We start from the raw sequence: 16,515 nt of genomic DNA, 5'->3' as shown, positions 1-16,515 counted from the left end.
TGTAATTCTTCCGTCCTTCTGCTTCAAAAGCAATCTGAACATGATGTAATCTTATTGAAGGATTCAAAGGAAAAAAAAAAAAAAAAAAAGCTTAAGAGTCTAATTCTCCGTCTGCACTCACAGGCCGAAGGACACCGTGACAAGTCATTAAAGTAGCTGTGAAGCACTGAACTATGTTTCCAGCTGTGACCTTAAAGGGATATGGGTGTGTGTGTGTGTGTGTGTGTGTGTGTGTGTGTGTGTGTGTGTGTGTGTGTGTGTGTGTGTGTGTGTGTGTGTGCGGTCCCTCTTGCTGGAGCGATGACACCACGGACCAAGAGGGATGAGTTCGCCTTGAAGCTTTGTCTCACACACACACACACACACACACACACACACACACACACACACACACACACACGAGAGGACAGCTTTCAGGAGCATTTGGAGCAGCTCTAATTTTCTCTGGACGACAGAGCCAAAATTTCAAAGGGCGGGGGGGGAGGGCGTGTTAGCTTTATGTATTTGGAAAATTAAACAAGTTATGTAACATTTCTCCCTCAATTAGCCAGTTACATGCATCATTTGAAGTAGCGAGCCTGCAGGGTTTTTTGTTTTGCGGTCAGATTCACATGCATTCACCCTGCATGTCTAACAGAGCACCTTCGCCTCACATGAGCGTTATTAAGACCACATGGCAGACACGCGAGCGGTCACCATCGCATGAAAAGAGGTGTGAAAGCACCGAGGGAACGACGTCACGGGGAAGCACTACGAAGATGAAAAGTGGTGTTACAGATTCCCAAGTTTGCAGCAGTACAATATTAGTTTCACCTAAAATAAGAGGTCATTTTGAAATAAGCAAAAAAATAATGAAACCACTTTATAGTCATTCTCTTTTCACTGCTAGAAATTTTAGAAAATGATGACTAACGATTTAAAGCCCTGCTCAGCCACAGAAGTGACATCACGCCGGGAATTAGTGATTCGTTTCAAAGTTTTGTCGTTCTCTTTTCGATGCTTTTCCACCACCGAATGTCTCACCTGCTCTTGAGGAGGCGATCTGAACTCTTTGGTCTTCTTTGCCGTAACGGCGGCGGACATATTGAGGGCGAGCATCAGCTCGTTGTAGCGGAACTTCTGGTTGTACTGCAGCTTGGAGACGAAGTTGTCGGAAAAGGACACGATGGCCTCGATGCGGTGCTTCAGCTCGCAGTCGCAGAAATAGTGAAGCAGCTCGCACATCTGGAGAACAGACAAGAGGAGGAGACCAACATTTACACAAACACACGTGGTGTTGCATCACTGCTGCGAGTGAGACTGTTGAGGAAACATGCCAACGTCTTGTGGCTTCACATCATCCCACTTATTAAAGAGATCTTGTATTCAATCTGAGACGGAGACATTTCATGTTCCACTGACCTCTGAATGGGCCGATTACAGTGGAGCACTTAAGGAGCGTGCGATTGAGAGCACAGCTGTGTTGGTCTTTTGCAGTGAACTGGAGCTTGTAGATTAAGATGTTCATCGATTTTACATGTTTACCGTAAATGTTTTATATGACGGTTTAGAACATGCGTGCACATGCAGGTGTTTTCATCCCTACCTGTCGTTTGACGGGCTCCGGCAGCCTCTTCTCCAGCAGTCCTTTCATTGGCTGTTTGGCCTCTTTGGCTGCCTCCTCTTCTCCAGCTTCCACTGCCTTGTCCTCGCTCCCCGTCAGTCCTTCTTTGTCCGTGGCCCCCGTCGCTCCCTCCTCATGCGCCTCTCTGAAAACGTTCGGGTCAATGAGCAGGAGAATCTTATGAACGTCCTCACTCACTAACACACCCATCGTGAGCAAGGTGCTGATGAGCTTCAAGATGGGCACAAACTGGTACTCCACACCTCCTCCCACAGGATCTCGGATGTGGTGCCCTCCACCTTGAACAGCCTCCGTCAACATTAATATTGACTTCTCCTTCAGCGAATCCAGTGGGATTTGGGGACTAAACAGGTGCTCCCGTTTGATGCTGATGAAACAGGGCGGAGCAAAGTTGAGGCGGGGTTTGAGAGAAGTGCTAAGCCCCACCCCCGGCGGGAGGTGCTTTTTAGAGGCATCAGAAAAAAGACGGATGGAGCGCGTCTCCGCCGTGACGGGAATGATGAACTCATCTTTCATCATGAGTCGGGCCTCCTTGGCCGTCTCCAGGTGGATGCTGATCAGAACGTTGTAGAAGCCCTCACGCAGCATGCCGGACAGGTACTGATTGTCGATGGTGTATAAGAGCTGCGACTGGTCCAAGTGACTGCAGAGGGCGTGAGCCACACGGGTGTTTCCCAGAGCGCAGAGGGCACAGTACAGCTTCAAGGTGTGGTAGTGAAACGTCCTCATGTCCTCCTGCTCCGACAGCTCCATAATGTCGACGCACCTTTGAAAAAGGAGGCAAAAATACATATAAATGTTTTGATTTAGAGCGCAAACTAAGGCTTCTTGTTTGTGTTTAGGTCGGCAGGTAACCGTCAATGGATAGGGAAATAAACACGGGGGCACTGTTGAGTAAAGCCGGATCAGAGCTCCTGCAGAAACCAGCAATAGTTTGACACTGTAACAGAATTTTCCAGTTTACTGCACTTGTCATTAAAATTTACCCATTACAATTTCCCACAGCTCAAAGTGACACCAACAGACCTGCAGTCAAGACCCCAAAAAGGTTTCAATTTGCAGAGGAAAGCAGCAAATCCTCAATTTGAGAAGCTTCAACCAGTGAGTGCTGAGATAATGACGATCGACATTTCCAATGGATCTGCTCATCAACAAATCTATTCGATGTGTGCTGATGTTTAAAGGGAGCTTATCATGAGCGAGAGTTTAATGAAAATTTTGATACCACTCTCATGTCTGCCAGATAAAAATACAGCTAACGCAAACAGGATATTAAGGGATATTGATTGAAATAGAAAACTGATATTGATAAAAAATGAAGCCAGTCAGCTCAGCTGTAATCGCAGTCGCTAATTAAAACATATCTTGTTTCTTTAATAATCTATTCACAATGCAAATGGTGGAGTCACTTTGCCTAACCGCTGGTCACAAATACACAACTTCTAACTCCTTGTAGACATTGAACATTTAAGATAAGTATTGACTGTGCTGTAAATTCCCATTTAAAGTCAGCTAAATGAATCCGGTGTATAAACACACTCAGCGCCGCTCCGTACCGGTTCTCCTCGGGTATGTGCACCGCCAACATCTGCAGGGGCTCCACACACTGGACCACCCAGCCGTGCCTCTCGTTCACCCGAGCCGTTTCCACTTTGAGGAAGGTGTTGGGCATGCGGCTCCACAGCACCGCGTTAATGGTCTGCACATCCAGTCGGGGGGGACACTGGGGCACCGGGTTCTTGTGTTCACTCTTAAAGATGGCTGACGACAGAGGCATGGCATTCTAGAGAGGACAAACAAACACGTGGATGGACGGGGCAATTTAAAACTATTACTTAAAAGACTTAGATGCTAAGTCACACTTATCTCTTCTCTTTCAAACAGATGACACAACTACCCATGTTTTTGATGAAGCCCCCAGTATCTTTGGTGAATGAGTGTGGAGGTTATTTGGCTTTTCGAGGCTTCTTTCTTGTACATTTCTCTTGCTTTTCAGACATCATACTGGACAACAACAAGGTGGTTGTCATGGAAACACTACTGTACCTTTATTTTAGCCAGTTCAAGCTGGAAGAGGTTCGGGCTGGTGGGTCGCACAAACACAGCCGGGAAGAGTTTGGTGTTTGGTTCCACCTGGAGCAGAGAAAAGAGCAGAAAGTTGTTAAAAAGGTCCAAAACAGGAAGCCACATAAAAAAAAAAGAAAAAGAAAGCCAAGCAGGAGCAAGAAAGCAGGACTAGCGGAAAGCAGCTTAATGATTCATCATGAAAACTGCACTACTTAATGCATGCGTTTGTCTGTGAGTGTGTAAGAGTATGCACGGTCATTTGAGAGTGTCGACTGGCGGGATGAGTCAGCGCCAGGCGAAGCCTCATAAAATTTCAGTGAGCGAGAACATAAGAAGATTATACCATTTGAAAGGTTTTTAAGATTTAGTTCTCAAAGTACATCCGAATGAGCAAATTTAAAGTCCAAAACTCAACAATGCAGACGCCACAGCTCGGTTAGGAAAATATTCATGAAACGAGCTCTTCTCAAGGTCAACAGACTGAAGTGCAGATTGACTGGTAGTGATGGTGAAACGATGACATGAATAAATGAATGAGTAGATGGTGAGTTAGCAGACGCTGAGCTTTCGGATTCATAACAAAGTGTAAAAACACCCTGGAACACATTCAAGATCTTAAAAAAAAACATGTCTGGTATTGTCTAGTATCACACTGGGGAAAAAAAATTAAAATTGGACAGTCACAACATTACTGGACAGAATTAAATAGGAATTCGGCCCGGTTTATTCCTGTGTGGACTGTGAGTGTATTCAGCACCTGGTAGGACGTGGATGTCTCCTTGCCGTTGACGGTGAATGTCACCAGGCCGGTGGCCAGGTCGATCATGCAGCCGATCTCCAGGTCCACGTTGCTGCGACTGGAGGTGTGGGCAGCGCTGGTCACATCACCGCCCCACACCATGTAGCAGTTACTTCTCCTCACGCTGTCAGTTACAAGCACATACGAGCATTATTTTTTTTTAAGGGATTTGCAGTGGACAGTATTTTCTAAAGAGTTATAATATAAATAGAGGGCATCACCTCTCGTGGACTCGTCCTCGTTCATCCCCGAGGGTTACAGTCACTGCTCGGTTTTTGCTGAGGTTGAAGTTGTTGCTATAGTAATGGTAGTCGGGGGTAACCCATCCGACCCACACACAGGCGGGGTCCTGACCTGCGAAGACCCTCACTGAGTGGTAGTACTGCGAACCAAACATTGAAGGGTTAGCCGACGCTGCGGGCGCTGCGACTGAAAGGTATCATCACACGGAAGGTTATTCGGTACCGTAGTGATGCTGCTGTAGTCAACGCGTCTGCTTTCATCACTGTGCCTCACAGATCTCAAAGGATATCTACCAGAAACAACGTTCAGCAGGTGATCAGCAAGTACAAATCAGCTGATGGATTTTAGTGGTTAGATTCAGATTTTTTTTTTAATGGGCTTTGTCATGTACAAGGCTTTTACATGTCTGATAGAACATACCTCTTTAACAGCATCACCATTACTTTCATACTAACTGAAACACATGCTGTTTTCTTGCAGAAGGGCTCAAAGTGATGATTTTCGGGAAGGTCAGCACCTGTGTTTAACTTTCAGGATATCTTCCTCGTGCACTCCGTTCATGTCGACGACAGGACTGAGCTTGAAGAAGGAGTGGAACTCGACCGGCATGCTGAGACGACAAAACACCATGTCAGCATTACTGTTCTGGGTGCCAAACGTCTTGTGGGTGACTTTAAGACACGGGGGGCTGTCGATGGTGCCGTCAATCCTGGTTACCTGCAAATGGGGGAAAAGAAAAAAAAAATCATCACCTGATCCATTTTGTCATTTTAACCAGGAAATGCTTGGCTGCTTTTTCTTTTTTTCTTCTCCTTACTGCGATGTGGTTGTGGTCCTTCGGTACGTTGACGAAAGTCGGCAGACGCTTGCTGAACCACATCGTGACCTCACGGTTCATGTTGACAGCAAAGGGTTCAAATCCTTCCTGCAGGCCGCACATGGTGTAGTACTTGAAGGTGCTAGCATCCTTCCCCAGGTTCATACGTCCCACCTGAGAAAGGCCCATACTACACACTGGAATAAACCCTGAAGGACAGCCAGAGGAAGTAAGAGAGGAGGAGAGAGGCAGAGGGAGGTGAGAATAAAGCCTCCAAGAACACACACAGCAGGAGGGAGGGGAAATCAATCCAGCTTTTTTAAAAAGACAATTTACAAGCGTCACATTAAATAAGGGTGATTTCATTACAGAGAGCCGCTTATTTTTAACTTTCATCCTCAGCATGGTCATCCTAGGTTAACGCTCCCTGCTCTGCATGTGAAGGCTTTAATCAAAAGATGAGTGGAGGATTGCAATGACATGGGCTGACAACCCTGTACTGCACCTTATCGGTCTGACACTCCCTGATCTGCAGCGTGAATAACTCGCTCATCATCGTATCTGCATTTACACGCGCTCTTTTCTCACCATCCTCAGTTTCAAAGTCGGTGAAGCAGAGTTCAGAGCCCTTGGTGGTGATGAGAATCTCCCCGTTCAGAGTGAAGATCATGGACTTGTCCTCCATGTTGATCATACAGCCCACCACATCCCCGGCGTGCCAGCAGCGCCCGAACAACCGGCTGCCCATGTTCAGACAGTGGCCCTATGTACAGCACAGGCATATGGAAATAGAGCTCCGCATAAAGACAACAGTGAACGACACCGATTCAGGTTTGGTCGACAGCTCACCCTGTATCCATCAAAGACGAAAGCGAGCTCATCTGTGCCGAGCTCCAGATCGGGCTTGCATCCAGGTCTGGCCCAGCCCACTCGCATGTCTCCTCCCGTGACGGCCTCGAATTCAAAGTACCATTTCCCGGTCGTCACTGCGTACGTCCTCTCTACCCTGAAGAAGCGGATCTTATCGATGCTGAGCCGCTCAACCACTTGTCCTACTGGGTGGAAGAGACAGAGCCGGTGTCAGATCAGAGAATATTTGAGAAAAAACAAAAATAAACAGCTGGTGCAGTTTAAGGCAACTATTACACATCCCTGTTCTCCTTCACTGTAAACTGAAGGAGACAGATTGCCAGATCTGTACTGGAAAATTCAGCCAGGACATAATGTTTTATCCTTATTCTTTCTATGCAGCCTTTTTATCACGCACGGTATAATTTCAACTTCTGTGCATTTTCATAGCCGTACTTCCGCAGCTGAAACGTACCGCTTTCCTGGTCTGAGGGCTCGATGTTGTATCCGTAGCCAATCAGAGTGCGAATAGCCTCCCGCAGGCTGTCCCTGTTCGACTTCTTGGTCCTCTCATCCAGCAGAACATAAGGAACCAGGCGGGGGTTACGCTTACTCTTCAGATCCTGCACAGAGAAGAGGCAGAAAATGTTATGCAACCACTTGCTGAAAAGCTTTCCCCAACAACCCGTGTTTATCTCATCAGTTATAGGATGACTCCAGGGAGCCGGCTCAGTCCTACATCTGTGGTGTTTGTTACGACCGTGCTGTCAATCCCAGTAATTGAGAAGTTAATTGGCCATTTATTGCCATTGGATTATTGCTGCTCATCACTTCCTCTAGTTCTTTCTGTGTCATTTCCTTTAGCTTTACTCCCACTGGGGGCCGCGGCACAATCATAGAAGTATTAGTGCTACTTAAGCAGATTTGTGGAGCATACTTTTAAATCTTAAATTGTTTATGCAGGGTGCAGGTTGTTCGTTTAGACTTGCATAACTTTTAAAAAAACATTTTTTTATCTGGTATCACTGAAGGGCATAATTGAAAAGCGTCCGGCACTGGTCAGTTATTTGGTCTCAAGTTGTCAACGACAACTCTTCAGCGAGCCGTGACATGAGCTGTAAAGTTTAAAATGGCGACAAATGAAAAATAAATGTTGCGTTGATTGCATTCTGGAAACAGCTTTTGTTCCCCACATTATTTATGGAATAAGAATAAAAGGATGAGCCTGATGAAGGAAGATGATTACGTTCAGTAATATTTTTTCATGATGCATCAAGTAATTCTTGATATATGATATAAATAAATAATCATAAACTTGTTTGCTATAGGAAATAAATGATTTTATATTGCATCAAAGCACACATCTTCTGAACCAAAAAAAACATCTGGAAACAGAAGATAAACACGCCTTTTTAGATACCGTGTACATAAATGCATGAGAGCCTACCTGCTGAATGCCGTACGTCCATCCCTGTTTGATGCGGTCCTTGGCCCACACATTGTGTGCATTCTCCGCTAGTTTGTCCACCAACAGTTCCTGACCTGGAGTCAGTTTGATGTCAGACAGGTCCAGAGGGGATGGCTTATAACCATTGGACATCATGTAGCTACAGGAGAAAAAGATCATGGAAAAAAAATAATTCATTTTCCTTCTGTTATGGATCTACAATAGCAGGAAGTAAATCCACCAGGACTAGTTGACCCGTATTAACAGCCTGATGGAAATCTTTATGGTTTTACACACAGGATGGAAACAGTAAATATCCAGAAACATGCAGAGTATCAGGATGAGAATGAAAAAAGAAGAAAAAAGTAGTTTAAAATGCTGGACTCAACAGTCGCCATCTTTACTACATAGAGGGACCACAGACGTAAAGAATTTTCAAATTAAGGCGTCCGGGGAAGATTCAGCTGTTTCACTGTTGCTGCTGGACTGAAGCCATCAGTGTGTTTATTGAGCGTGTTAAACAGTGGGAACAAAAACATGTTTATTTCTGGGTGAAATAATCTAATAATTAGATATTTTGGTGGGTGATGTGTTCACAGGCTGAGGGTGTTTCCGGTCAGTGCACAACGCTAGCGTGAAACAACACTACCCTGTTTAAAATCCCTGCACTACACAAGTAGGAGATCTAACTTGTAAGAGCACTATTTGTTAGTGCACTAAGGGAAGTATGTAATGAACACAACAACAATCTCTCTGGCAGGTCGTGGGATGACCTCAGGGTCTCGTCCCAGTTAGACTTCCAACAGGAGGCGGACGAGCTGCATCCTAAAAAAAAACCTGCCTGAGCCACTTCAACTCCCCTCAAAGCAGAGCGGTAGCAGCTCTACTTTGAGTTCTTTCTGCATGGCTGAACTTCGTCAGTCTTTTATGAGAGCGAGGCTCACCACCCCGCAAAGGAAACTCATTTCAGTAGCTTGTATCCACGATATTTTGCTTTCGGCCATTACCGATGGTTCATGACCACAGGAGAGAGCAGGGATATATACTGGTAAATAGAGAGCTTTTCTCTTACAGCTCAGCTCCCTCTTCACCACTCCAGTCCAGTACAGCGGCCGCGTTCCTGCTGCCGCTCATCCCCGGCCGAATGAAATGAAAAGCTCTCATTTCAAATGAAAAGCCTTGAAGTGTTTCAGCCATATACAGTACAAGGATTTTTACCAAGTCTTGCTTTGTCATGTGAGCAGACATTTTCCGACGATCACTGACTGGGTTTACAGATGTTTTGATGAAACGTTTCATGTCAGGCTTACTGTACTGTGATGATCTTATTTGCTTCAATTAACAGTTTTTACTGTACACCGATAATCTATAACACATAATCTGAACTGCACTACGTTAAATAAGAAATGTGTGTTTGCATGCTCACTTACTTCTTCGGGAGTTTTATCTTTTTGAGGGATTCCTCAGCGTTCGGATTCACTTGAACTACACGGCAACCCAACGCCAGCAGGGTCCTGTGGGAGGAAAAAAAATAAAAATAACTGTGAGACAAGGGGCCGAGCTTCAATCCACACCTCAACATTACTCGTGATTTGACAGTACAGGCAGGTCCGCCGGTAACAGTAGAGGAGCTGGAAGTGGTCAAACAGAGCAGTGATGGGTTCAATTGTGCATGTCTTAATCCGGTAGGAGGAAAGGGACAAACAATACCCAGAGGAATGAACTGGGTGTGAAGTCAATTTGATAAATTTTCCTCACACCTTGAGAGAGGACGAGGTGACGGTAAAAATGAGTTTGATGTCACTCAGAAACTCATCAGTGTCACCCAGTCGTGTCTTCCATCGCAGCAGATCAAGATTAATCGCTGCACACCTTCATGTTCTCCTTTATCATTTTAAACAGCATTTATGTAAAGCACTTATAAAGAGCTTCACTGGGACGGTTATGAGCAAATGTTGTGTGGTGCAAAGACAAGTGAACAAGTATCACAGACTGTCAGTGAACCACAATAGTGGAACTGATAAAACTAATGTCTAAATCCAGTCATGTTTGCAATGCAAATGCTAACAAACAATGGTTTAATGCAAATAAAAATAAAAATAAATCTTGTCTGTCTTTCTTCTCTTGAGCCTTTCCAACACTCTTTCATGTCTTCAAAATTAAAAGCATAGACGGTGGAGAAAATCCACCCTTAAAGCTCGACATACTTGAGAGTTTCTGTTGACATCTGCAAATTGTAGTTCTTTTCCGTCTCTGGCAGCTTGGAGAAATCCACCAGGCACGGATGCTGCCGCTTATTATCATCCCTTATCTGTGAGAAAAAGAAGAGTCCCAGAAAATATATATCGACCTTATTCTATTGCTTTCACCAGCGTTCATTAATAACTCAATTTACACTATATGTACATCACATGGGGAAGTTTTCTCTATAAATACATGTGCATATGAAATACACAGCCTTGTAAGTCAATGTCATTGTGAACTAACGAGGGGGGCGGGCATGTGGTTTAGGTAGAGGGCACTACTGGTTGCCGTGATAAGACAGTCTACTCTAGTGAACATGTTATGAAAGAGGAACAAAGAGCATGTTTTCTTGGGGGAGATAGAAAGGTGTACAGCTGGAATACAGAGCGAGAGGTGTAACGCGTCTCGAGGCTGCACTTTATACCAAATAATCCCTTTGCCAAACCTGCTCAGAGGAGGTGGCATGGCAATGGTGGATGTTTCCCAAGAAAACATGCAGGGCTGTGCATAGATATGCAGCTGTGGGCCAATGAACACCAGCCAGCTCTTTTGTGAATAGTACAAGAACTATGGGATATCGCTTCTCTGACAGGTCTTCCTCATTGTATTGTATTTGTGGAACAAACAAGAAATGAAAAGGGTGTTTAAATGCAACCAGATGTAAATAACAGACTGTTACTGCTTATTCCGTCTGCAGAAGGACATCTACTGAGACTGCTGGTGGAACAAAATACAATGAATGACACCTGCACATCACAGTAACTGTCAATTAACTAGTAATTAACTACATCAACATGCTTTACCACCAAGTAAAAAAAAAAAAAAAACACTTTAAAGGTATCTTTATATATAAAGGAAGGCTTGTTTAAAAAGGTATTTGTAATGGAGGGAGGATTCTCATTTTGTATTATAAACATAAGAGCTGTGTTCTAAATTGTTGTTGGTTTTGTTACTTGTTCCCTTAAGAGCAAAACAGGACACTTTGGCATTATTCTGTGGCTAACGTACAATAAACCAGAAATTCATCGATGAGTCTTTTGCAGACAAAAGTGAGGAATTATCAATATTTTGGTGGCCCTTTAAAATATACTGTATAACCCTCTGTAAAAACTACAGCATTTTGTTTTACAAGATACTGATTGTTTATTAGTGAACTTTAGAGCTGAAATTGCGCTGATTTTGTTGCCTTTGGACAGAACCAGGAAAACCATTATCTTTAGTTTCCTGTCTTCATGCTAAGATAATCACCTTCTCACTTTAGCTTCTCTGTTAGTGCAGAGATACGAGAGTTGTATTAATCTCCTCATCTAACTCTCACATGCAAATCTCAATCTACGCCTTTAAAATCAATAGAAAAGATGTAATTATTACCTGCTTTGAATATATAAGGCCTCTCGATCAGTTTAGGATTCACAGCAAGTTCTAGCCCTGCGTTTTGAAGTTTGATGGTGAGATTTGGTTTGGGGTTACATCTGGAGGATGTTCTTTCAAGAATCAATTAGAAAACCCCATCGGCTCGTCTTTCAAAAGAAGACAAAACTAAATGCAGGCAATTAAAACAGAGACGTTCCATTTGGTTTATCGCTGCGCTGAAAATTGCCGAAACATCTCGTTCTGCTCTTGAGTGACAATAGTTTGTTATTCATGACTTATACTAAAACACAGACACAATGACTCTGTTGCCTACAAACAAACTGGAATGAAGCATCTAAATGAGTGGTATGAAAAGCACTGAACATGGAAAATGAGAGCGTTCTTTCCACTTACCCTCTTTTTGGTGTGAACAGCAAATTATAAAAGAGAAAGCAAGATGACGAACAGGCTTTTGTGATGGTTAGATTCTAATACGACTAACGACTAATGCACTTCAAGCTGACTTTTAACATAAATTCATTGAGAAAAATGTGTAATTGTTGTGTTTATTTCTCCACAAACAAGGCAAAATGTATGACTTGTGCTTTTTGGTTTTTATCTTTTGCTCTTGAGTGATGATCTCGCTGTAAGAGAATTATGTAAGCGGATTAACAACCCGCCTGGTTCTCACCTTGCCGTATGACCATCCCAGCTCAATCTTATTCATGCCCCACAGTTCATGGATGTTCTCAGCCAGCTTGTCCCGAACCTTCTCCAAATGAGGTGGCATGACAATCTGAAAAAAAAAATCAGCAAATTGAGCAAATAAAACAGTTCAATTGCAAGAAGTTTATTTGTGAAATGTGATTCTCGGCTCCTCCCGTGAGCTCACCTGGCTGGTTTCCACAGGTGTGGGGATGAAGGAGGCCTGAGACATGAACTGGGTGGTGCCCAGCAGATCTCGGACTCCTTCCACATCTCTCTTGTACTCTTTCACTGGCTCCACCTTCATTTTCTCTTTGGGTAGCAGAGCCTCGTAACACGGAGCGTAACTTGATGGAGGAAGGAACTTAAAGTCGCCGTGTCGGCCACCCAACAGGAAGCGTACCCTAACGAGGGAAAGATGTTGGGTCATTTTGTTTGGCTTATTGTTTAATTCTACACAATAAAAGGCCAAGATGTAAATATAAATATGTTTAATCAGTCAATGATAAAACAGGAAATATTAATGAAAGAGACAGCTGTGAAAGGAAGACCAAGCACGCAGCTAAACATAACTACTTTTCCTCTTCATAATCCCCTTCAATCAGTTCCAGCCTCTGCTCTAACAGGGACAAGTTTAGCTCGGAGTGAAAAAAAAACCCCGTCTCAGGCCATCACTGTGAAGAGGCTCTCCTGAGGCTGCCCAAAATAGCTCCTCAAGTAGTAGTGGTGACGCAACCAAATCCATTCTGACTGCAGCCTTCAATTATTGAAGCGGTGAAGATGTGCAGCTGTCATTTCCTGGCAAGTTTAAATTCATGAAGATGTTCACCCTGTTCACTGGGTCAGTTTCAAGTACAAGCTCGGAGGTGTCTCGCCCACTCAAAAGTGCTCATGAGGTGGCACTTTGCATATGAAATGACCAACATTAGTGCCAGTAAATTGAGCTGGGCAATCTTGTAACTCTGTAAATCAGGTTTGATTTTTGTTCATTTAGATAATTATGGAACATTGTGTGTACGGTTGTCTGGACACTCCCGAGGCCAACAGGGGAGTTAATAGCAACAAGGACTGCAGTACATAAAAAAAAAAAAACATAACTGGAAATACTAAACTGGGGAGTGAGAAGGAGAGCAGATGAACAACCCGTCAAAACAAACTATCTGAAAAACATTCACGCTGAGATTTCTGAGAGTTTAAACACAGTTCAGAAGAAGATATATATATATATATATATATATACAAATAATACACACTGTTAAGTAAAATTCTCTTCTGTAGATTATATAGATGTTGGGGGAACAATGAGGCTGGTAAATGTCACAAGTTTTGCAGAGCGTTTTTCTTTCCTTTTACCAGTAAAGATGAAACAAATCACAGGAGATGAGTGAACTCAATCACACGCAACTCTTTACACCCTGTGCAATGTCGTATTACTTTTGGAGAGTTAATTTTCGCCAGGTGGTGTGAAATGAATTCTCTCTCCGATTGGCTTACATGACACTGCTTTTGATTGTACTTGGTCAAATTGTCGCAGAGTGAAAGCTGCAAAAAAATGCTGCCGCGCTCTTCGAAGTCACAGTCGATCATGGAATCATGGGAAAACTGCTGGAGCTTGAAATTCCATTTCAAAGTCTTGTCAATCACACGATATGTGGTCACCATGGCAACAGAGGAAAAGTTTTTTTTGTTTTTGTTTTACCCGTGTCCAATCTAAAAGCCTTGAGGAGTAACGCATTTTGAAGCAGAATGAGTAGGTGGATTAGATGGATTTCACGCAGGCGGTGACGTGTCTGTCTCATCTGTCTCTGCTTATGTGTAAAGCTCATTCATCATCGAGGAATTCAGGGCGTTAATCTCCGACAACACAAAAGGAGAAACAAATAAACACTCACTTGACCCCCGCGGAGAAGCTGACGACGGGGAAGAAGAGCCCGTCTGTGTTGAAATTTTCAAACATGCCTTGGACGGGCTGTCCGTTGATCCTGAACGAGATGCTCGGCGCTCCGAGGTCCAGACAGCAGCTCACCACATCCTCCGAGGTCAAGATGTGCTGGTTCATGGACGCAACCGCCCGTGGGATACGACCTGCTCAGCACACACACACACACACACACACACACACACACACACACACACACACACAGTTATGTGAAATATGACCCAGTGAGTGATGCTGGCACGGATATCTCTCTCTCACACACACACACACACACACACACACACACACACACACACACACACACACACAGCTACACACACTCTGGGCAAGGAGCTCATCCTAGCAGGGATGTCTAGACGCAACCTGGCTGTTGCCCAGGGTTACCAGTCATCTTTCATATGTTAGCTTATTATGATATCAGCGCCACACACACACACACACACAAACACACACACACAGAAAAACATTAATTTTCCTCCTCCTACCCACCTGACCAGAGGTGGAGTCCATCAAAACCATACGAGTAGAGGTCATCCCCGACTCCGTTGCCCCCCCAGCCCTCTCCTCCTCCAGGGTAGGGGGCGTATCCTTTAGTGTTGGCCCAGCCCACTCTCAGGTGGGAGGGCTCGCTGGTCACGAAGTGGTCCACCTGGTCGATCATCAGCTCGTAGTACCACTTCTTATACTGAGCGGAGCCCTCGCTCACCCCCAGGAAGATGTTCGGTCTCATGCTGGCAAAGAAATGAGATGTGAAATTATTAAATGTACCTCAGAGCAAGTAAGATCCTCTCAGATATTCAGTTGTAATATCCATTATTTCACTTAAGACAAATGAAAAAAAATGTATCTTAAGGACAGGATAATTCAATTTGCATCCATTGCATTTGTTTTGGGTCATTAGTAATAAATGATCACTTCCCTGGTGATAAGAAAAACAGAAGAAACATATAAAATGTCACTGAAATTCTTTTATTTTCTTCTTATTTTCTTGTTCTTTTAACAAATTACAAAAAGTTGAAGAAAAATAGGAGATCTGAGCACATCGCTTGAACTGTCGTGTCATGGCTCACATGTTCAATGTTCCTATTAGGCATTCAGTTATAGGTGTGCAGCGTGTTCAGCCAATTACATGCTTCACAGACTGTAATGTCACTGTAATTGCACACAATGAAAATGGTTGGAGCTCACGAGCGACTTAATCCAGCAGTTTGTAAACTCAGATTTATAGCCTGCTGTTACACTGAATATTTACACGGCAAAGATTTTCATATCGATACAATAAAACGGGGTTGAACCACAAAATCTATTTCCAGAAATGACTTGTTTTAACACAGTTACCGCAAGTAATAATTGTCACACGTGTGACTTTACACATCGAGCTCATTGCTACGCTGACATTGTGTTTATATTGTTAATTGCTTTTGATTGGACAAGCCTTTACTCAGAGTGATGCTGGACGACGGCATGCAGCACAGACGACTCTCTCACCTCTGGACATCGTTGACCAGCTGGGTTTGCAGCAGCAGATCTCTCTTGGGCAGCAGGTGATCGCAGATGAGGTTCTGATTGGTTCGCACAGCCACACCGTTACACACACACAGAGAGCACAGCACGTCCAGAATCTAAAAGAGAAGGCGGACGCGCCCGGGAGGATAATAAGCAACACCTCGAGTGGAAGTTCACAACAACAGCTCTCAAGCATTTTCCCTATTAAACCCTGGATATTAATCAATACCTCTCCAGAAATGACTAATTATCTTCGTCCCTAATCACTGTCCAGGTTGCTGCTCTGGGGACAGCGTCTTTATGTGCAACTCCTGCATAATCACTTCGCGATGCTTATTGGGGGCAAAAACATGTTCAATAATATCCCTTTGATATAGCTTAACAAAGCCGTAGAATTAAATGAGCCGGGAAGCTCAGCCACGGGTGACAAGCCAGGGCACCTCCACTTTATCACTGACCTTTTTCCTCCTGCTTCCCCTGTAAAATGATACATTCATGCTGATTTATGAGCCAGGCCAGCTGACTGTCTGCCCCTGATCTCATTTCACTGTGAAACAGACTGATTCATGATAGGACACACTGCAGCCAAACCCCCAGGAACCTTCTGTCGAGGATGGAAGTTTGGATGCTGGTAGAAGTGAAGCACAATCAATTAGTCGCTAAGGAGGAGAAGAGGTGACGAAGGGGCCCAGAGGGAACAGTTATGGAAATAAATGTGCATCAAGTGAGTCTTTTCAGAGAGCCTAATGAGGAAAGAACTGGAGATGACTGGGTGCAAGATAAGCAAGCAGAGCACAGTTGCATCGATTGCTGTTTGCTTTCTTGCTTGACCAAAAAGGTCCAGACAACATCTAAGGCCCAATCCAAACCCCCAAACACATAGGGTAGGGTGTCCCATTTCTTTCAGGGATGGAGGGGCAGT

General features: G+C 44.1%; 1 protein-coding gene across 1 annotated transcript in view; it reads right to left on the bottom strand.

Moving 5' to 3' along the window:
* The window catches only part of LOC138199813 (ryanodine receptor 3-like), a 91,581-nt gene that overhangs the window by 39,536 nt on the left and 35,530 nt on the right, over positions 1-16,515 (bottom strand). Inside the window, exons 18-37 of the mRNA XM_069152030.1 lie at positions 15,576-15,709; positions 14,577-14,818; positions 14,041-14,233; positions 12,336-12,552; positions 12,135-12,239; positions 10,054-10,157; positions 9,277-9,360; positions 7,847-8,006; positions 6,875-7,022; positions 6,400-6,602; positions 6,139-6,313; positions 5,551-5,759; positions 5,251-5,450; positions 4,956-5,022; positions 4,712-4,872; positions 4,449-4,614; positions 3,671-3,757; positions 3,181-3,407; positions 1,586-2,390; positions 1,024-1,224 (exon numbers count right to left, since the gene is read on the bottom strand). Of these exons, the coding sequence (XP_069008131.1) occupies positions 1,024-1,224; positions 1,586-2,390; positions 3,181-3,407; positions 3,671-3,757; positions 4,449-4,614; positions 4,712-4,872; positions 4,956-5,022; positions 5,251-5,450; positions 5,551-5,759; positions 6,139-6,313; positions 6,400-6,602; positions 6,875-7,022; positions 7,847-8,006; positions 9,277-9,360; positions 10,054-10,157; positions 12,135-12,239; positions 12,336-12,552; positions 14,041-14,233; positions 14,577-14,818; positions 15,576-15,709 (3,888 nt within the window). The remainder of the gene's footprint in view (positions 1-1,023; positions 1,225-1,585; positions 2,391-3,180; positions 3,408-3,670; positions 3,758-4,448; positions 4,615-4,711; positions 4,873-4,955; positions 5,023-5,250; positions 5,451-5,550; positions 5,760-6,138; positions 6,314-6,399; positions 6,603-6,874; positions 7,023-7,846; positions 8,007-9,276; positions 9,361-10,053; positions 10,158-12,134; positions 12,240-12,335; positions 12,553-14,040; positions 14,234-14,576; positions 14,819-15,575; positions 15,710-16,515) is intronic.

The sequence above is a fragment of the Embiotoca jacksoni genome, unplaced genomic scaffold (assembly GCF_022577435.1).
Source record: "Embiotoca jacksoni isolate LCO1_2020_lvr unplaced genomic scaffold, fEmbJac1.0.p SCAF_18, whole genome shotgun sequence".
NCBI lineage: Eukaryota > Metazoa > Chordata > Actinopteri > Embiotocidae > Embiotoca > Embiotoca jacksoni.
This window is presented reverse-complemented; position numbering and strand designations above follow the sequence as displayed.